General features: G+C 41.4%; 1 protein-coding gene across 5 annotated transcripts in view; it reads left to right on the top strand.

Annotated features, from left to right (window-relative positions):
* kcnab2a (potassium voltage-gated channel subfamily A regulatory beta subunit 2a) overlaps positions 1-21,792 on the top strand; it is a 120,641-nt gene that overhangs the window by 69,137 nt on the left and 29,712 nt on the right. The window contains exon 1 of one of the 5 annotated variants that reach the window (XM_049583138.1): positions 7,477-8,554. The exons of the other annotated variants lie outside the window; for them this stretch is intronic. Coding sequence (XP_049439095.1) covers positions 8,343-8,554 — 212 coding nt within the window. The 5' untranslated portion in view covers positions 7,477-8,342. Of the gene's footprint in view, positions 1-7,476; positions 8,555-21,792 lie in introns of those variants that run through there. 5 annotated transcript variants of the gene reach the window in all.

The raw sequence follows: 21,792 nt of genomic DNA, 5'->3' as shown, positions 1-21,792 counted from the left end.
CTGCACTTTTCCTTATGAGCACTGTTACAGTAAATTGATAAGGGGTTTAGGATCATCAATGTAGATACATTTCTGCAGCTTGTTATTACAGCTGTTTGCTTGCAGTTACAGTTTTAGGCTACATCAGTGATGGCAGAAATAGAATAGAATATAGTAAGTACATTTTATTCAGTGTATAATCACCTGGAAATTAGAATAGCTGTGTTATCGTTACATTAGCATGAGCCGTTTCTATCTGCACAGGTAGCGGGTCCTTATCTAGGAAGATTGCCATGTTGCGCCGCCATGTTTCTTCTGTAGCCCAGAACGGACAAAGCAAATAATGGCTTTAGTCAGGGCTATTTGTTTTTTGTGTTGGCCATCATAGTTAGCAGACCCTCCGTGACAAGAGCATTGGAAAACACAGATTTTTGAAAGTGAAACTGCTTTATTCTGTGTTTTTACCAGTTTAAATTACTGGGTGAATTTGTTCTGGAGAGGAAGAGACCTCTGCGGACATTTGGGCTCCTGGTAAAAATCTCCTTAACCTCTGAATCTTAAGGTATTAGACTAAAAAGGTGAGCATCCATTAGCACTAGCAGCCTGTCTGACACATGACAAACTTCAGAGAAACTGACTTGTATCGTAAAACGGCTCGATTCAGTGTTTCTACCGGTTTAAATCAGGGAGTCACATTTGTTTTAAGTAGGCAAATACCTCTGTGGATAATTCAGCTCCCAGTAAAAACCTCCTGAACGTCTGTATCCAAAGGTGCGGGGTGAGCATCCCATCTGTGACATGCCAGCGAGTGCATGAGAAACACTGATTTTTAACGTGAAACTACTTTATTTGGTGTTTTTACCAACCAACTTGGTTTTGGAGAGAAAGAGACCTCTGAGGATAAAACCTTTAAAAAAAAAAAAAAGGGATTCCCCGGACCCCCCATAGGGGTGCAGGAGAAGCCCTGATGTCCTCAAATCCTAGAAACACCCCCGTGTTCACCTTACCTGTGCAGGGCTGCTGCAGCTGGATATGCCTCTTGGCAAAGATGAGTTAGAACATTCAAATGTTGAAAACAGGCAATTTATTGAATATATACTAATGAATATCATTAGCCCGGTCTCCTGTCATTTTACGAAAGTGGACCATAGGCAAAGCAAAATGAGTATCCCTGGGCTACAAGGTGAATTTAAATCTGATTATTGTTTTTTGGTTTCCCTCTCCGTCTGCACTCCTGAAGCAGAGCGCAGTTGTTGGTAAATTTTACCCTGCTGTAGTCGTGACTCGTGATCACAGAAACACACATGTTCAGCTGTATGTCTCCAGCTTTCCTCTCCTCTTCCTCCCCCGCACGTGCAGGGCCCTATCAGTGCTCTGCATTCACTCACACTGATTGAGTGTCTGAGAGGGGTTTTAGCAGCTCAGTAGATTTTTGGATAACCACAAATCAGGCACTTAATCAAAGCAAGGAGACGAAGGCCACGACTCAAGGGAGGACATTGTGATAATATGTGGAGTGGGAGGAGATAGATTTCTTTTCTTCACACTGAGATTTGTTCAGCAGTGCTGTCTAACAACCAGCTACTGAGTCCAGCACTAACAAAAGGAACTGATGGGATTTGGTTTTCAGGTATTGTTCAATTGTTTCCCTCCGCATTGATACAAAAATCACTTTTTATCGTAAAAGAACAGGCGTGCATTGGGGTTTGCAAATTCTGAGTCAGCCTACTGTGCGCGCCCTAAACACAATGTCACTAATTAGCAATTTAACAGCGGCTCTCTGAGGCATTATGTAAAGATCAGAGTTTCATATTTTTAGTTCAGCATCCATTATGACTGATTTATCTTGTGACTAACAATGAATGGAGGTTCATACCAAATTTGCTCCAGCAGACGCTGATGAATGAACACAAAGCCACTCATAGTTCAGGCCAGTATTTGCTCAATAATAGCGTTTAGAAAAGAAATCCTGATTAAAGTGAGCATGAAAAGACTGAATGAGATAATACTTGTGTGAGCATTTGTTCAGACTGACTTTGGCTGCAGGATCACTAGCAGGCCAGGAGACGACGTGTCCTCTGCTGTGCAATGTGATGTGTCACGCAATGAAAACTTCAATAATGAAATAACACAGAGGTAGTTTATGGAGCACGAGTGTCACACAGATGAGAGACCTCCCTTTCGGCAATGTCATGAATGCAGCGCAGGAGTGTTGGTAAGTGGGCACATGTGGAGCAAGGTCACAGGTTTCCGACAAAAGAGGTATAAAGTGTTTCACTAATCGTCTTTTCACTTGACAGCAGTAGGTGTAGACCTTTAAAATGTCTGTCAGGCATGCTCACAGCAACGCCTGCTAACATTTCTTAGAGGGATCCATACATGATTTCATGCAGCGGTGAGGTGTCAGTCATCTTTAATGATCGCCTCTTCTGTTTATCTGGTCTTTTGGTCCCTTTTTTTGTTTTCCAGATATAGTCAATGCAAATGAAACGCGTGCTGTCAGTCTGACGAAAGTTGGCAGATGTGCCTTTTGTGAATTATTAAATGATAGTAAGTGTGACAGCCATGGTTTATTGGATTGAGTGTATTTGTTGCTCACTCTGTTGACGTATTTGTGGCAGTTTATAGCTCTGGTGTATTCATTCATTAACTACAACACAGTGGTGCGTGTGCTGTTGTGTAGCCTAGATATTTCACAGGACTGTTAAAGTGAAGATTACAGACCGTTTGCATCTGGTGATGAGAGTCAGTCAGCTGGACAAAATGCCAGAGGGAGCAATAGGTGAAAAATGGTTGTTGTATTGATTCATTTAGGTGATGGATCACTTGTCTGTTAGATGATGCATGCTCGTATCGATTACTCCACCTCGCATTGCCCCACAGTCGATAAATGTGTAGATTTTTAGATGCAGATAAATCAAGGGTCAACAAAGGATTCATGTGGTTTAGCAATCATAACAAATCAGTAGTCACACTGTCTTTAATAACCATGAAAAGCTGTGGCAGAGTAGTAAAAGCATAAACGTTATACTGTGAGGTGAAAGTTGTATGTAAATAGATAGATTCTAATTAACCCTATTGCTTAAAGGAGCAGTGTGTAGGATTGAGTGGCATCTAGCGGTGAAGACTACAGCTGACACTTCTTCCTGTTAGAATTCTGTCAGTGTTCATTGTTGAGGAGGTTTTTCCTGGAAGTGGAATTATCTGCAGAGGTCTCTTCCTCTCAAAAACAAAACGACCCAGTGATTTAAACTGGTAAAAACACAGTATAAATCAGTTTCTTTCTTTTTTTTTCTTTTCTTCTTTTTTGTACTTTGTTTTCATTATTTTTAGTATCAAGAATAATGGGTCCTTTATGTCTATGATCATATTTTAAAACCACAAAGGTCCTTATGATCCATGACTTTGACTAGGGTATTTTTAAGGAGGGAGAAATCCTCCACTCATTCATGCTTTCTGTTCTAAAGGCTTTCTATTCTATGAGCTATTGTCCACTCTGTATGTCTTAATACAGAGGGGGATAAAACAAAATTCAACAAGAAGTTAAATAAGATTTCCATTTTTTCCCCAATATTTTTAACATTTTCTAGTCTCAGAGAAAAAGTCAGTTTTTCCATAACATAAATTTCCTTAGCTGTTTCTATCCATTCAGAGGTTGTTGGAGACTCTTTACTCAGTCATTTCGTGGTTATTGCTTTTTTACAACCTGCTCATAGTATTTGTAATAAATATATGTCCTGCTTTATTAGCCTAGCTGGCACATGTCCCAAATACATTACACTGAAGTTAAAATCCAGCTCTGAGCTCATTATTGATGTGATCTCTATAACCACATCTACCAAGTAAGAAGAAACTTTAGGACACTCCCAAAAATATGAAAATGACCAGCAGACATGTTACCACACATTCTCCAGCACTGAGCATGTTCAGGTTTGTTTCTTTGTGATTTTTTTAATTTAGGGAGTTATAAAGAACCTTAAAGTGTTTCTCCAGAATTCCCTCCACAGACCTGAGCTTGACGTGGTAGATTATGTCTTACATATGTTCAACCAATCATCTTCGGTTACCTCTATGTTAGCTTCTTTCTCCCACCGTGATTTAACGTACACTGGGACAGACCCTTTTCCAACTGTAAAGATGTGGATGAAGCAGTTTCATGTTACGAATCAGTGGTTATGCCTCAACTGAGGGACTGCAGTCTTCAAAGGCTGTATTTAAAGACTGATTGTGTCACATCTGCGTGACCAAGACTGTCCCATTTCAAAGGCTCCTTCAAATGCGGCCAAGAAATGCAGCCTTCTTTCCCAGAATTTCAAGGATGCAACAGACGAATCCTTCATGGCCCAGCCTATCCCAACATGCATTGCACCAGTGACAATTATATATATATATATATATATATATATATATATATATATATAGTTAAGTTAACTGATAGTTGTTAACCAGCTAGTTAGTTAACTAGCATGAACTGCCCTATCAAGGGCCAGTGTTTGGTTTGTCTGTTCTGGGCAGCTGTAGAAACATGGTGGTGCCACATGGTGGACTCTGTGAACGAGGGCCTGCTCCCTATGTAGATATAAACAGCTTATTGTAAGATAATAAAACACAGTTCTTATTTTCAGGTGATTATACGCTAAAGACAGCATTCGTACTGTATCCTGTTTCTGCCAGTATATCTTTCTAAATCCTACTCACTGGATTTTTAAATATTGTGAGGCGCATCTCAGTCTTGTTGTTGGAGACATGTTCCCATATCTAGTTGGGGCTGTGGGATTTTTTCATCAGGCTTATTATGTGGGCTTAGCGTGGATCACAAGACTGACACTGTATCTGTTCAGCCTGAGCTCCTCTCCCTGGCCTCTCCCACTTTTCAGTACCTTCCCTTATGTCACGACTCCTGGGGGCCCTGGAGCAAAGCCGAATGGATCGTGGCATCACGTTTCCACAGCACTGGCGGTGAGTGCATGGACCGTGCCCTGCAGTAAAGGGACGCCATGTTAGACTGCTCTCATGCTCAACTAGCTTTGTTGAAATGAACATAGACTGGATGGCATCGGCCCCAAATGTGTTCCTCGTCACCATGAACCAAAGCCCAGGACATAACCCTGCAGAGGAGACAGGAGTCCATCCATTCTGCCTGTATGTTGCTCCGGCTGCTGCTGTTGAGATTGATACGCAGTCACATTCAGTACGATGCTGGTTCAGGAGCTTCTTTATAAACCCCTCACACACGTTGTTACAAGAAGGAACACTGGAAAGTAGGGTAGGGCAATATATCAGTATGATACTGATATCAGCATATGAGACTTCATATTTTAGATTTTGGTACTCATAGTATCGCGAGTGTTGTGTCTTCCTGTGTTCTAAGGCTGCATTACAGTTAAGTGATGTAATTTTCTGAACTTAACCAGGCTGTTCCAGCTGTTCTTCTGCTTCTTTTCCTTTACCTAATTAGTCATTATATCCACTAGTGATTCGTGGGTCAGTGTCTTTTAAAACCTGCACCAACCCAGCTGTTACAAGAGCCAATCTTAGCCGCCCAACTCAGAAACATATGTGTTAATAAATTACGCAGACTCGACCCACAAACCCTCAGATGAGACCTGAAGGTTTCTGGTATGACCATCACTATGACAACCTTCTTGCTGTTGGCTATATTGTATGTCATTCCAGCAAATATCTCAATACAGAATATATGTTTTTATTTAAAAGGTACAGACATAGGACAGCAAATACTCACTCATGGGTGGTGGGTCGGGATCCGAAAGTGGGTCACGGGTCCATTCTGAATGGATCGCAAGTGACTCACGAACATGTGAAGTTTGAAGTGAGAAGTACAGTGAATTTGTCATGTTGTAGAGTGAGTGAATAATCAGTTGGGAACCACTGTTTGACTGTAAGTAGTTATGTCTTAATCATGATCTCTAGCACACAGCTGATCAGTACAGTGGTTTGCTTGCATGAGGAAACGGAAGTGCATATTTAACGGATTCAGTGTGGACAGAGAGATGATTGCTTGCTTGCTGTTAGGACATGGTGTCAGGCTTACATAGTCCCAGAGGGAAATAGTTTTATTGAACATCATAACAGAAGAGATTTTATTATGTCGGACTTGAGCAGATTTTCTTGGTCAAAAACCAGATAATGGAAACCGTGAGCACCGCAGTGTTGATGATAGAGCTGGTGGCGCTGTGTGTTTGAGAGATTCAAAGAGCAACAGGGACGGAGAGAGGTGATGAGAGGGTGGAAGGTGGACTATTGCACAGTGCTCCTGTAAGCTATTAATAACTTGGACCTACTCAATCTCAGTGTGTAAATATTTTGTGAAAGCACCAATAATCAGCCGTACAATATCAATTTTGAGATATTTGGTCAAAAATATTTTTTTTCTTCCATATCGCCCAGCCCTGTTTGAAAGGAGGTCTTTAGCCTGACTCCTCTGCTCTTTGTACACAGTGTGAAATTTCAATCAGATTTCCATTGAATTAAAGCACCTTTCCCCTCAGGGTTCTATTTAAGTCCAGGAGACCAAAGGTCACAGCTCTAAGAATAGAGCTGTCAGTTAGCAACAGCCTGTCTGCTGGATTCCCGCGATGGAGGTTGCTTCCTCGACTGCTTTTACTACACACGTCTACCCCTGATGGCATCTCTTTTAATTATCTCCTTGGCACACTAGCTGGTCCACTCAGATAAGCTTCAGTATTATATTACTGGGAGCGTGTGTCTAATCTACTGTCTCTTCAATCTGCAGCCACTGTTGCGTTGAGTCCAATTACTGTGGTGTTTACTTTCAACCTCCAACTATTACCATATTTTTACTACTCAGCTCTTCTAAGAATGCTTTTATTGTTCATCAGATCATGTTATACAGTAGCATTCAGGCGCTGTTTCCTGAAGCCTTAATTATTTTTGTGCTCAGTTGAGGAATATGCATGATCAAGTAATTTATTTTAATCGCACACAAGAAGTGAAGCGTTATTGACAAAAAACACTGTCTGTGACAGCCCTGCCTTTGACATATATTGTCACAGATAAAGTTACGTAATAAATATTTCATGGGCAGTTGAACACGCCCGCGTGAGAGCCCCCTTTTCAAGGGGCATAGGCAGTTTGAAGTCCTGACCAGCGAGCATTCACCTTCCCTCTTTTCTTCAAACAGAATAAAGTATATTAAAACGCACTGCAGGGCACCAAAAATGCACTACCCTTTTCTTAAGAGTGCTGCTGTAAACACAACAGATTTCAATGCCTTGCTCTCTCACGCTGCTGTAGCTCTCTGAATATTCCTCCTCATAGCTTCTCTTCACATCCCTCCCACCACATTCCCTCCCTCCCTCTCTGTTTCTCTCTCCCTCCCTCTCTCTCTCTCCCTCTATCTCTCTCTCTCTCTCTCTCTCTCTCTCTCTCTCTCTCTCTCTCTCTCTCTCTCTCTCCGTGTCTCCCCCCATCGCTTGCCTGTGTGCACCGTGCAGCTTTACACTCAGCACAAGGCATACAGATGTAAGTTTAATCCAGGCAACAGCCAGAGCTGGCAAGTGAATAAGAGGTTGCCCTTTTGCTAACATGCAGTAGTATTCAGTAGAATATTCAGGAGCCAGCGCAACTGTCAAGGCGGACTCAGACGGGGAGATGAAAACCTCCTGGAACTGTGTGTTCGTGTTTTATTCTCTCCATCCCTTTGTGTGGATCTATGCGTTTCCACTCTTAAAGCTTGGCAGCAAGAGGTGTTATCTCTAGCACTGAGCTCAGCTTTAAAAGGAAATTGCAAGACTCTAAGTCTGCCTTTCAGCCCGTGATGAGCCTCTGATTAATAGATAAAGCGAGAGGGGGACACCCGGATGAATCAAGGAAAAACTTGCAGAGGGGAATTCACCACACGAGCTCTGCTTATTTTTGGACTCTGGTTTTTGGAAGATTTAGATTATTCTTTCCTCTTTTTTTTTTCTAAAGCTTTGAACTGGACCTACGTTTAATGTATCTGAAGTCCGCAGTGATTGCACATTTGTTTCTCACGCCAGCTGAGGCAGAGATGCTGTAATGTTGTGCATGGCTTTGGACTTCCTTTGAGAGGCTGTTGTGTTCACCTGATCAGCGGTCATCTACTGTTTGAATACATGCTGATCAGCTCTTCCACCTTTCTGCCCCTCTTTTTTTCTACATAACATTGTAAGCAGGTTAATCACTTAAGCGACTGGGCAGTGATTTGTAACGGAGTGTGTGAGGCTGGATTCGGAGTGGTCGTCTCCTTCTGACTGAACTGTCTCATGCTCTTCAGAGGATCCTGAGACTTTGCACCTCCCAGGAGTTTGTCTTACCTGATTTAACCAAAGGAGAGTTTAAAGTATCGGCCAAAAGCCAGGATGCAGGTGTCCTTAGTTTGCACGGACCACCGTGGGGGGGTGAGCCGCACCACGGAGGACCGGCTAAACCGACAGAATGCCAACAGCCCGAACACAGGCACCCGCAGCAAGTTCAGAGCAGTGGCGATGGTGGCTCGCAGTCTCGGACAACTCTCTGTTCAGAGTGTGCCTTCCTCCAGCGAGCAAAGCATGAAGACTGGCATGAAGTATAGGTACGGCATGTCTGCACTGTTAACTGGTCACTATACATTTGGCCCCTGTCACACTTATATCAAATATCTGAATTGATCTTAAACTGTAGGATTCGTCCACCCCTGCTGGAGTAGATTTTGAACGATGACCATCACATTTTTCTTGGCTCAGACTGCAGTACATCTCAGAGATGACTGCCCATCTGTACTATTTGCTGTTGTATGCCAGTTTTTCATCCTTAGCCTTCCTGTCAGAACTGCCAGACCCCACCTGTTTAAGATCGATGACCATTTATTATTATGATAGCAACTAATGAATGAACCTCCCCAAACTGTCCTCAAAAACAGCAACATCTCAGAAGGAAAGATATGCTGTTTTATCTGCTCTTTATATTTAAGTAGTTAAAACTCAGTGGTTGGCTTGTAATTAAAATTTAGTTAGTGGCCATTGATGTTTAATCTGTTCTACACAGGAGTGACAGACAAGCACCGAAAACAAAGTAGAGTAAGCTGCATTTGTTCAGCTTTAAAGGAGAAACTAATTGGTATTTTCCCAGAATAGTCTCTAAAGTGCAGGAATACTATTATCATAAAACATTATTTTTGTGTTTGCTTACTCTATACTGATAATCTCTTCATTTTGACCTTCTTATAACGTGGTCTTATAATGATTATCATCACTGCTGATCCTTTTGGTAGCAGAAATATTCAAATCAGATATTTTTTCAATTATTGAATCAAACGCTACATAAAGTCATTCATTTCTATTAGAATAAGCCTTGTTGTCATGTTAGAGAGTGTCCCTGACATGCTGTGGAAACACACACTCTGCATAATGATAGCTTTTGCCCACTACATTGTATGTTGACACGATGCTGCACTATTTACCGCACCCCTTCATTCAGTTGATGACTGATGACTGCTATCTACACTTCAGTGGCTTTCATTCTGACATGGTGGAGAAGAAGTTTCATATTTTTTTTAAAGGGAAATTATTTTGCCCATTTGTGTGCAGGAAACCCCCAGGACATGAAGACTAATGACTGTGTTTTATCTTCCACAACCCATATTTAGCATTTAGGCAAAGGTTGATAGTAATAACAAAATGCAAAAGTCTTCTATCTGTGTGGTGTTGCTCTAATTATTCTATCGTATACACAAGGGTTGAAAAGGAGCAGATTATAAAGTGGAATGTCCTTAAATGCAAACAGTAGCAGAGAACATAAAATCTGTAGGCAGCATGGGTGAGAAAATGAGTTCACATTACATTTTTTAGCATGGTATGGTACAGTACATTATGATCTGCAGCAAGCTGTCCATTAATGCAATATATCACTCAGGACTCGCTTTGCAATAATAACCTGTTCTCTGTATATTTTCTCACCTGCCACTCATCTGCCCACCAAAGACAACTGATAGACGAGAAATGCTGATTTAAAGCCTTCACTAAAAACCTGCATCCATGTACTACATTTCAGCACAGCTGCAACCATGTTCATTTCATTTTCCAACTAGCAACTTAATAATATTGAAACATTCTTAATTTTTTTAGCCTTGGTTTGAGAGTGTTGAAGTGTTACTGAGGCAAACTGTTTTTCTGCTGAAAGGTGTTGCTAGTTCTTGTGATAGAAAATGAATACAATGGAAAACACTTACTGACTGCAGAGTTGTGCAGCAGATAATTGTTTCTGCAGTTGTATCAAAACTGGTGCAGAAATATCACATTATAAAAGCTAATGAAGAGCTTCAGTCAAAGGCTTGTGAGCTGTTTTCTTGTTTTTACCTATTTATCAGATATATATTCTTTAGTTTGACCAGACAGGAACATTTTTGGATGTATATTTGTACTGTGCTCTGTATAGGAGTGTTATTCAAGTGTTAGATAAATGACTAAATGTCTGGTAGAAATTTTAATATTGAAACCAACAGTATATTTTTTTACATGATTTTTTTTAAGCCCTAAAATCTAAAGAAGAAACACTGCACGGTGATGTTGTGCCTTTAAAGCAGGATTCGTTGTGGTGCGTTAAAAATTAAGATTGTGGTGCTGATTTGAGGAAACACATCACCCATCCTCAGTACTACTGTCTGGAGAAACACCACAATCCTTTGCATCTAATTTGCTAGCGGCAGCCTCGCCATGTTGGCGCTCTGTCATTATTGAGGCTAATGATATTGAATGAGTAAAATCATTTTCAGCTTGGGGGGCCAGCGGCTGTTTGTGTTCTCCGCTTCCGCAGCGCCGTCCAAAGTACATAACGGGCTCTGTGTTTGTGAACCAGGCTTGCATCTGATGCAAACTGAAGGTAATGCAGTCCTAAATGCAGCGTGAGGCTCAGAGATGCATGCACCGAGGCTACAACATAATGTTTTGTGGTTCTGAAGAGATGGGAATGAAAGGGAAGGAAGGCGAGAGTGAAAGGAAAGAAAGGGAGGTTAATGCTGGTGTAGGCACTATGCCCAAGAGGAAGTACAGTAGGCTGGAGTGATCTGTGCTCATGTCACTGTGTATCTTTCAGATGTGCCTCTCTAGTTTAAGCTCGCGAGCCCTTTTAACGTGGCCTTGCATTTATCTTTTCATCCTTGAGCACAAAGATTTTTTTCTCTGTTAAATTCAGTTTTGAGTTCCCATTTTGCCTTCTTGACAGCTGACGAAGGTTAGCGGTTTTATAACTGTTCCCCAAAAGAATACAGTCAAAGCTTATCCACCCGGCAAAACTTTCCACGATTATCCACACTGCAGAATATAGTGGTGTGAAATTCAGATCAGCCTCATTTGCATACAGTCCTCTCTGTTTCCTTGAGTGGCAGCCTTGAGCCTGACTCAAGTCTGTCAGTCGACATCCATGGGCGAGGACGCAGGTTATGTTGGAAGTGACCTCCCTCACAAGGCCGAGGGAACCATCAAAGTGAACATCTTTTCAGGGTATACGGAGGGATTGCGGCAGCTTTAGCGGGCTGCCTCGCCAAACACTTGAGCCGTTCTGTAATGTGACACGGGGGCTGCACGACATGACTGGTTAAAATCATCAAGCTTGACTGCGAGAGCCCGCACCTCTTCCAAGGAGTGATTAAATGACTTCAGTCAGGACTGAATTAATGATGCACACAAAATGGCTTATGATTATGTAAAGTAGTCTTGCTCAGGGAATGGAAGAATATCTGGGAGATTGGGAAGGCAGTGCAGGTGGGGAGTCAATCCCATAAAGCCCCTGCTTTTCACAGTCTGGTTATCAGCGCTTCTCTCAAGCAACCAAACCTAGGAAGGGTCTTGAGGGAATGAGTCACCTTTACAGGAGCCACTTTCATTTGCGTCGGCGTAGCAAATAAACTGCTGCAAAGCAATGCTGAGGTGAATAAGTTTGAATACGTATCACTTTTTGGATTGACTGCCATTTTTGTGCTTGTGCAGACTAAAGCTCATAATAAACTGCATTTATGCTATGGGAGGATTTTTTATTTTTTTTTGTCAACACATGGTATTGTTCTCTTTCTGCAACACTTCTGCACTCAGTATCACTTACTGCAGAGGCCATGTAAATCAGAGCTGACTCACCTCCTCTCCTGGTGTAAATCTACAAGTAACTCTCCTTAGCCCAGACTGTCAGTAGGATTCCTCGCATCTCTGGAGGTCCACTTTTGGTTGTAAAGTTGACAGTGAGTCACAGCCACAGTAAATAGCTACTGGCAGTGTTGTGTAAGCGGATGGCATTTAAATCCCACCACGGTGTTGTGTGAAGCTGCGATGTATCATTATAAATCACAGAGATAAGACGCTGCTTTAAAAAAGGCCCATGCCGCCAGATCTGTTTTCATTTAGTGCACCTTGAAGTGACTTGATGGAACAGATGGCAGAATTTATGAAGTCATGAATGGGAGGAGAAGGTGAGAGATTTACAACATGTACACATTAATTATCAGTGCACACATTTGTAGGTTCAGTGTCTATGATTTAGGGGGATTACAGATTGCGGCCGGCTGAACCTTCTCCTGGTTAGAATTCCTGTAGTGTTCTTTGATCAGGAGGTTTTAACCGGGAGACTTCCTCTCCAAAACAAATGGACCGTGTGATTAAAACTGGTAAAAACACTGACTAAAGCCATTTCACGTTACAAATTAGCGTTTGTCCTACGTACGCTGTTTGGCATGTTGCAGACGGACTGCTACCTTTTTCCTCTCTTAACTTAAGATCCAGAAGTTCAGGAGGTTTTTATGGGGAGCCACGTTATCCGCAGAGGTCTCTTCTTATTCAAAACAAACGGACCAGGGGTCTCATTTATAAACATTGCGTACGCACAAAACAAGGCCTGAAAGTGGCGTTCACTACTTCCATTGCAAAAGTTGTGATGTATAAAAACAGACTTGATGGGAGAAACTTCGACCCACACTTACGAACATTGTGGAGACAGGAAATTGGCGACGCAGATGGTGAGGTGGAAGCCTGATCGTAGAAATTGTCAAATATTTTTTCACGTATGCCATTTTTGGCGTAAGTACATTTTTAGAATGGATCCTACACATTGTTTTATAAATGAGACCCCTAGTGACTTAAACCAGTAAAAACACTGAATTAAGCAGATTCATGTTTAAAAAAAAACAAAAACTGTTTTTCCGCCAGTCTCATGGCAGAGCGACTTCTTACCACAGTGGTTGACGCGAAAAGGTGAATACCCCTATCCAGAGCCAGCGTTTGGTTTGTCTGTTCTGGGCTACTGTAGAAACATGGACGTAAACAAGGACTTGCTCCCCATGTAGATATAAATGGCTCATTCTAAGGTTACGAAAACACAACAATTCTTATATAAGATCTGTCAGACATATTTATTAGTAGTAGTATTATTTTTTAGCATTTATTAGTATTATTAGATTTCATTTCTGCCAACACATCCCCCTAAATCCTATGCACTGGACCTTTAATGTTTCCTTGTTGTATTATTAGCTGTAATTGCAGAAGGAAAACTGAATTGGTGGTGTGTAACTATGGAAATGTTTCAGTCCTTATCCAGGAATTTTTAAGAAAGAAGTAGCTGAGCATAGTTTTTTTTTTTTTTTTTTTTTTTTTGGTCCAATATTTTATTACACGGATGCAAAAGCATGCAACGCTCAGGCACCGGGTGACAAAAGCAGTGGGTGTGAGATTTGGGGCGTCGTGAGTGTGGGTGCATGCTGGGACGTTTTCCTGCATTCTGAGGGCTCTTCATCAGGGAGCCAGCTTTCCACAGCCTGCACTCCCCCTTAAAATATGAATCATAAATAGACCGTGGTAGTTGAACAGAACACGCATACAGGAGTACACTTTGGCCACTCTGATGTAAATACTAAGACTCATCTGCAGCGCAGATTTTCAGGCCCACAGTAGCCACTTAGGTACCATCTTAAATGTGCACAGAACATTCGCCATCTGTTTGCTCAGGGCATGTGGAGAGAAATTGCCAAACGGTGGAATGGTTCGTTTATTGATGTAGGCTTCTGTTTCACTGTATGCACTGAGGTTTTGTCTGTGTTGGTGTGTAAGAAAGCGAGGGAGATGGGGTGGGTTGTTGTGGAGTGTTTTGCCTATGTGCCTATAAGCGTGTCTGCATGTGAGAGACACACTTGTGTTATGTTGAAGGAGAAAATGAAGACAGCTGTTCTTTCTTTGCCTCACTGATAGAGTTTAATTAGAGCCTGTGTGTGTGTGTGTGTGTGTGTGTGTGTGTGTGTGTGTGTGTGTGTGTGTGTGTGTGTGTTTTAGCAGCTGCATGTTATTTTCTTATATGCTCTAGAAATAGCCTAGATTTATTAATTCTGTTGTGCAGTGCCAAGAAGAGGCGAGTCTTGTAGTCCCTCTGTTTCATCATGTATGTGTGCAGGAATTAAATTTTACTTAATAATGACTTCGTTTAAAATTCAGTGCACAATTATGTGTTCAAATGTTCCCTGTGAGGTTATTGTATTTATAAAGCCGCCACACTAGACTGTGATTCTGCCCACAGTGAGGAGATGGGTTCAGATTTACAAATGAGCACTGAATCAACAGATTTGTTTTGACAATGAACTTTGTGTTTAGCGTTTCTTTCTGCATGAGAAGCGTTTGAACTGCGCGTTACGTAACGTCTGATTGAGAAAATAATGGAGCACAAATAGAAAAGAGACTGCACTGTAGCAGGAGGCTAGAGCTTTAGCTGACTTCAGAAAGTAAGAGAGCACAAGCCAGCAGGGGAAAATCCCATCTACCCCGCAGCGTCATGCTTAGTCATGTGTATTATGAATATTTAACCTCAACATTTTTTTAATTAGGCAGATGGCACCAGTTTGCTCTAAATTGATACAGTGGCCCACGCAATCTCCTTTTTATCAGCAGGATGTACAAGCTGGTTAGAGCAAGTCACTACAGCTTGGGTATTTTTTGTTATTAGCTTGCTTATAATTAGGAATGCAACAAACTTATGTTGTCTATAAAATGCCAGAAATGGCAAAAAAATGTCAATCAGATTCACCAAAGCCCAAGGTGACATCTTCAGATTCAAATTTAAGAAGCTGGAACCAAAGAATTTGGGGAAAAAAGACTCAAAACAATGAATCGATTCTAAGATGTTTTCCATTTAATTTTCGGTAAGGCTGAAACTTTTGATTTTTTTCCTTGTTGTTTAATCTTATTAATTTTTCAATGAACTGATAAGTTGTTTGATCAGAAAATGTTAAAAGATGTTGATCAGTTTTTACCAAAGCTCAAGATAATGTTCTCAAATGTCTTGTTATATCCACAACCCAAAGATATTTAGTTTACTCATATATGGGAGTAAAGAAACCAGAAAATATTCACATAAAGAAGCGGGAATCAAAGAGTTTTCATTGAAATAAAATAGTCATTTAATTAATTTAATAGTTGACAACTAATGGATTAATAATTTCTGTCAATACACTTATTGATTAATTGACTGATTTTTTTTCCTTTCTTGGTGATTTTGTTTGCTGCCTTCTTTTAATGCATTAATTTCACGTTCTTTGTTGACTTTAAAGATACTAGTGTAATGCCCTTTTGCCTCCAGTATTGCTGCTTTGCTTACAGCTTTTTGGAGAACTGCTCAACATCAGAACTTATCACTTGACTCTTTCCCGACTCCTGAACATTATAACTGCCATTACATAACTGTGTCCCCCAACTATGCTAGAGTATATGCATAGAATATAAGCTAACAGCTATCTTTTTGGGACCATGCTAATTCCAGTAACAAAAGCGTTCATTCCAAAAGTGGATTTGCTGATGTTTGAAATGTTTAAATTTATTACAATGACACATCTCCGGTCTCTCTTTATAATCTATTCTTGAATGTACTGTAGCGAGCGACAGGAGGCTAGCTTTACCCAGCATGTTGTTCAGCACTGTAACAGTTAAAAGTGCTCCTGTCTTAATACACTACACAGTGCATACATAATATACTACTAATGAATATGTCCGGCAGATCTCAAGAGCTCGCACTCAACATCGCACTTTCTTGGGTCCTCAGCTGGCAAGTGAGAGGTCGATCAAATGAATGGTTGTTGAGAAAACTGAAGGACAGACAGACAGTTTTCTTCCATTTAAGTTAGATTTACTCAGTTTTTCCATCGAATTTAGGATTATATACATTTAATCTGTTGGCATTGTCAGTAAATGTACTCATGTGTATCCTTTGGCTATGACAGTCGATTTAAAAGCATGAGCTCAGCTCAGTGTGACATTAAAGATACAGTATAAGAACCGTCGCTAAGACTTGGAATCCCCTGCAGGTTCTAATAAGTTTCTCCCTCGTTTCTCTCCAGCGTATAGCAGAAGATTTTCCGTCCCTGTGGGCACTGGCAGATTTATCCCTAGACAAGAGCTGCTGAAAACGCCCGAGTTAGAAGAAAAACAAATTCAGCCTGAGGAAAACCCTCTGAGCCGGCAATCTGTTCGTGCCCCAAGTTTGAAAAAAAAACAACAACAACTGCCATTTACATCTGTCTTAAAGTGCTTTAATGCCAGTGGCTTTATGTTTCTGGCTGCTATACAATATGTATGAAACTAGATTCATTCTTACAAATGAAATCACATTTGACGTGCTCTCAGGCTGCTGTCAAGGATGGCGCTGCAAGCAAACACCAGTTACACTGTGTATGACTGAGCGTGTGTTCAGTTAATGGCTTCCATGAGAGATAAGGGGTCATCAAATCACATCACAAGAGCGGAAATGACCAGAAGGTTCCTCACAAGAAGTTAACATCCTCACAACAAGATATAAGCACTGTAACTAGTATAACCGTGGAACTTTGATGAAATATGTAGCCTGGAAGTAATCACATGACATTTGACTGACAGCTCCACATTGGTTGCAAGGCTGGGGGGAAATTCGGAGGTCATTGCAACAGTCCAGGCTCATGGGGTGCTTCTGTTTGGTCTCGAACCTGCCTCTAAGCATGTGAGAACACACTCATTTCAGTTTTGACAGGAGTAGGGGCAAAGGGGCATTTCTCAACAGCAAGATAATACATGTTTGAGCGAGATCTCAGGGTCAGAGGTCGGTTGGGACTCAATATCATCATGTATTTTATGGTGTGTATCCCAAAATATGGAGGCTAATATGCAAGCTTCAAGAACTGAAAGAAACAAAACTGATGATTGGAAAGGGCAAATTTAGAGGATCTCCTGTTCAGTTATAGTCCTGTGTTGAGGTGTGAACTTGTAGGAATACTTCAACATCTTGGGGAATATGCTTTTTTTTGTTTTTTTGCTGTGGGTCAGATGACAAGATCGATACCAGGTGGGGGAAGTGGGGACCTGGCTCTTTCCAAAGTTATAAAAACATATTAATCAGTGAGCTTGAGAGGTGCAGTAAGATGGATTTTTTAATCTTGTTTGGACAAAGCTAGACTAGCTGTTTCCTCCTGCTTCCAGTCTTTTTGCTGAGCTCAACCAATCGTTTCCTTCTTAGTCGATTTTTTTTGCCTAACACTTGGCAAGAAAAAAGATTAGCTTATTTCCCAAAATGTTAAACTGTTCCACAACAGTTTAACTCAGGGAAAAAAGTCCTTATCCATTCACCTGTAGTCACAACTCACCCCCGCAAATCCATCTTGGTCTTTATCTGAAACAACAATGGTCATCCAGGTGGCAGTAAGTGAACAGAGCTTCACAATGAAGCGTACAGCCATTCATGTTTTACACCAATGAGGAATCGAAGATAATTGGATACATCAGGTCAGGTTCTGCTGATGGAAAGAGACAGATGATGGTGAAATGTTAATATTTGTACAAACTGTTCCTTTAATCTTAGGTAATGTGCATAAGCAGCTTTTACAGAACAAAGTGTTTCACCCGATTCCTCTCTGTTATTGCCTAGTCAGGACATTTCTAATCCAATATTCTCCACTGTCGCTCCTTCCGCTAAGTGGATGTTACATAAACCTGAATGGAGGAGGAAACCACCTGCAGCTAACACGAGCTCATGGCATTCAGTCTGTGTGTTTTTCTGAAGTCGCAGCCACGAGTTAGGTAGTATTAATAGTTCTGTACGGTGAACATATCTCTCAACACATTCCTCTTTACAGCTCTGTGACCTTGTTTCCTCATTCATCACCCTGTCCTATCCCGTCCTGTCTGCTGACTTGACATTGACTCTAAGTCCTCTCTCACACCCAGTCTGCTGACTGCATACCTGCAGTCCCTCCTGATGCTCCTCTCTCATTCTTATTAAGACTTAACCAACTCATGTTTTTTTGATGTAAAGCTTTTAATCTAGAAGGAATGTATGTAGATCTGCTCCTGTTTATATCAAGTCCTTTCAACCAAAACACACAATTACAGCAGATTTGACATGGTTGGCATTTAGTTGATGACCTGTTTAAGCTATAAGTCAAAGGTTCTAACAGTAGACTGAACGTATCATCAACTCACATCCCCAAAATTTGTTGAAAATTGTTTTTGCCGGGACAGCAGGTGTGTCTCGTGCAGGTCTGGGTTTTCTGACTTGCTGAAATAAACAAAGCATGATAGTGATTGCTGACTGGTTCATTTAAGAATAGCTTACATAGATGTGCGGGCGGCATGGTGGTGTAGTGGTTAGCACTGTTGCCTCACAGCAAGAGGGTTCCTGGTTCAACCCTGGGTGGGAGAGCCCCTCTGTGCAGTACTCCGGCTTCCTCCCACAGTCCAAAGACAATCAGGTTGGGGATAGGCTAATTGGTGACTCTAAAATTGGCTGTAGGTGTGAATGTGAGCATGAATGGTTGTCTGTCTCGATATATCAGCCCTGCGATAGTCTGGCGACCTGTCCAGGGTGTACCTTGCCTCTCCAACTCCCCCAACTCAAAAGACAAATTTGTTTTCATCACAGTATTTTGTAGTCCTCTAGTACTGGCCCATAATTAGTACATGCAAGAGTGTCGTCCTGTTACAGTGTTGTTGTCATTGGCTGTTTGTTCAGCTCAACATCTCAAGACAACCCTGACTGTACTGTCACAACTCTCAGAGATTGATGCATGCCATTGTCACTTTTGGGCATTTTTTAAATAGCATTGATTGGTCGGCAGAGGTCACTACAGGCTTTGTTTAAAGCTAATTGTTTCGCCCATCAAAGGAGTGTGTGGTATTCATAGTAAATGACCATTATAGATAAAGAATACATCAACAGTTAGAAGTTTTGATTTCTTGATTGCTTTTTGGGGAACTTACAAGTTTGGTTTTGTGTCACAACACTCTGTTCATATGTCGGTGTTCACAGTCACACAATACACTGTCTGTTTTTGGTATTTGTCGACTACAGGAGTGACCAGCCTGGTTTGTGTTGGTTATTGAGAAGTGATACTGACATTTTCCGTATGCTGTGGATGTTCTGTGCAACAAAGACGGGCATCGAATAGTGCTTGCTATTTATTTGTCCTGTCTGTCCTTGAATGTTTGTTTTTGTTTGGTTGGTAAAATGATGTTTTTCATTGTTCAGGATAATATTTCCCACCACAAGGATTTGTGTAGATAAAATATGGATGCCATATTGGCAAGGTGAATCATACAGTGAGCAGTGCTCACAGTAAACATAATTAAATTGGAAATAGACCATTTTTTTTGCTTTAACTTATAATTATGACGTAAATGTTGATTAATGGATATAGAATATTGACACCATTTGATTTAGATTGGTTCTCTATAAGCATTGCTTTTGCAGTTCTGTCTGTCACTGGGTTTGATCTCCTGGGAAAATGATAGCTTGATTTACGGCACTAAGGAAGTGCGTCAACTATTGCAGGAAGAGGATAGCGCTTTTGTTTTCCCCATTAGCTATCAGTAGCTGTCCCCAGTTACCAAAGAGTATCAGTGTAAGTTCTTTGCAGCCCCAGTAGCAGAAATAGTGGACAGTGAAACAACCGAAGTCACTGTGGACAACAAAATGCACCGTGTCCTGTAATGATGGTAGTTACTGGGCTCTGAGGAAAACTGAATAACATTCAGCTGTCTTTGCCACAGTGGCGCCAACAATAAAACCCCTTGGAAACACTGGGAGGGGAAATTAAAAAGTTGTCTGTTTCCACATTAACTTTAGGCAAGAACATAGAGGTACAATGGCTCAGCTGCTGGTAGGATTGGCAGTCGCTGAGCTAATGTTCACCAACTAATATTTATTTTGTTCTTTCTATCGTTGTGTTTGTGATCCACATATCTTCTATTTTTTTTTTTTTTTTTTTGGATTACTGGATTCAGCAGTTCAGTAGTCAATAATAAATGACTGAAAGGTCAGGTCGCCTCTGATATGCCTTACCTGATGTTGACCTTGATGGAAAATAACCTCCACTATTTTCCTTTGGTCAGCTTCCACAAATGGCGGCCAAAGTCATCAGCAGAGCTGAGTGATTGACTTAGACAAGCAGGATTCATTGTGTCAAGCTGAAGTGAAATGCAACCTTTGTGTAACCAAGCCCCCAATAGATCCCCAAGCCATCCTCAATCAAATAAACCAATACACCAAAATAAAAACCTTTGCTTTGTCCACCTGAGCTCCAGGCTGATGGATCAGAAAGCTAATGTTGACTCAGAGAAAGGTTACCTGCATTTCTAAGTAAACAACCGGACGAGACATGTGCTGGAGTCACTACGTCTCTCATCAGTCTTTGTCCCTGTGGCTGCAGTGGTGTTGCTGTCTTGTACTGTGCCTGTCTCCTTCATTATTGAGAAGGATGTGAGAGAGATGACTTTACTGTTGAGGTTCATGTCTGCTGAGGATCAGCGGGAACCTGACCCCAGCCTGCTTACAGGCCGAGGCCGAGGGTCATCGCAACAACGCACAGTGCAGTATTCAAGGCCAGTCTAGTAAAATATTGAACACAACAATGTGCTGACAAAGGGACATCCTTACAATGAGAACAAAGGCAAGGGCAGAGCCGTGTGTATTCTGATATCCTGGTTACTTATTTTTAGGTCTGGGGAAGTGCTTAAATGCACTGGTACTGTATGTGCAGTATGCATGGTTAAAGCATGCTTATGCAACACTTACATTTTAAGCTTTGCTTTGTGATAAGCCCTAACTCACGCTGATGAAAATGGTGAAACTCTAGAAGCATGTGTATACAGTTGCTCCTAGTTTGTCTAATTAGAAAGGTTTACTATACATCTCGTTTTCTGAACATGCCTCTGGAACATGAATTAACATATTAAGCAACACTAATTCATTTAATCACATTAGGTGTTTAAGTCTAGAGTAGTGTAAGGCCTGAAATCCTCCAGTAGCACTCTACAGTGTTTAGAGACAAACTCTACTAGAGGATGCAGTCAAGCAGAATTTTGCATTAAGCAGATATTTTGCACGAGGCAAATGTCTCAGTCCATCATTAAAAACACTTAGAATATGCTCCACTAGCAGTTTCAGTCAGCACACTGCTTTTGGTTTCAGTTATCTCTGTGTGTGACCCCCCACCCCCCCCACCCCCCACCCCCACCCACCCGAGGGGGTATTTCACTCATGCAATTAAGAGGCAGTTAATTGTAGATTGGCTCCAGTGGTTTGCCAGAGGGGGCTTGTGTTAACCTTGTCACTGCGGTGCACCGTAAGGGCACGTTGTCCCACTGGATTCCCTTATCGTCTTCTCTCTTCTCCCTCATGACTGACTGTGTTTGCTTATAAGTCAGCGGGCTTCTATACATGACGTTAGCGAGCTCTCGGATTCAAACTGTAACACGATTACAGACCTCACTGACCAAATCAGATCCTTTTAATGAGGCTCTTTGTTGTGGATAAGTTTGATCCAAAAGCTTCACTTTGGAAAATGAA

The sequence above is a fragment of the Epinephelus fuscoguttatus genome, linkage group LG1 (assembly GCF_011397635.1).
Source record: "Epinephelus fuscoguttatus linkage group LG1, E.fuscoguttatus.final_Chr_v1".
NCBI classification, from domain to species: domain Eukaryota; kingdom Metazoa; phylum Chordata; class Actinopteri; order Perciformes; family Serranidae; genus Epinephelus; species Epinephelus fuscoguttatus.
Note: the sequence above shows the minus strand (reverse complement) of the source record. Positions and strands in the feature narration are given on the sequence as shown.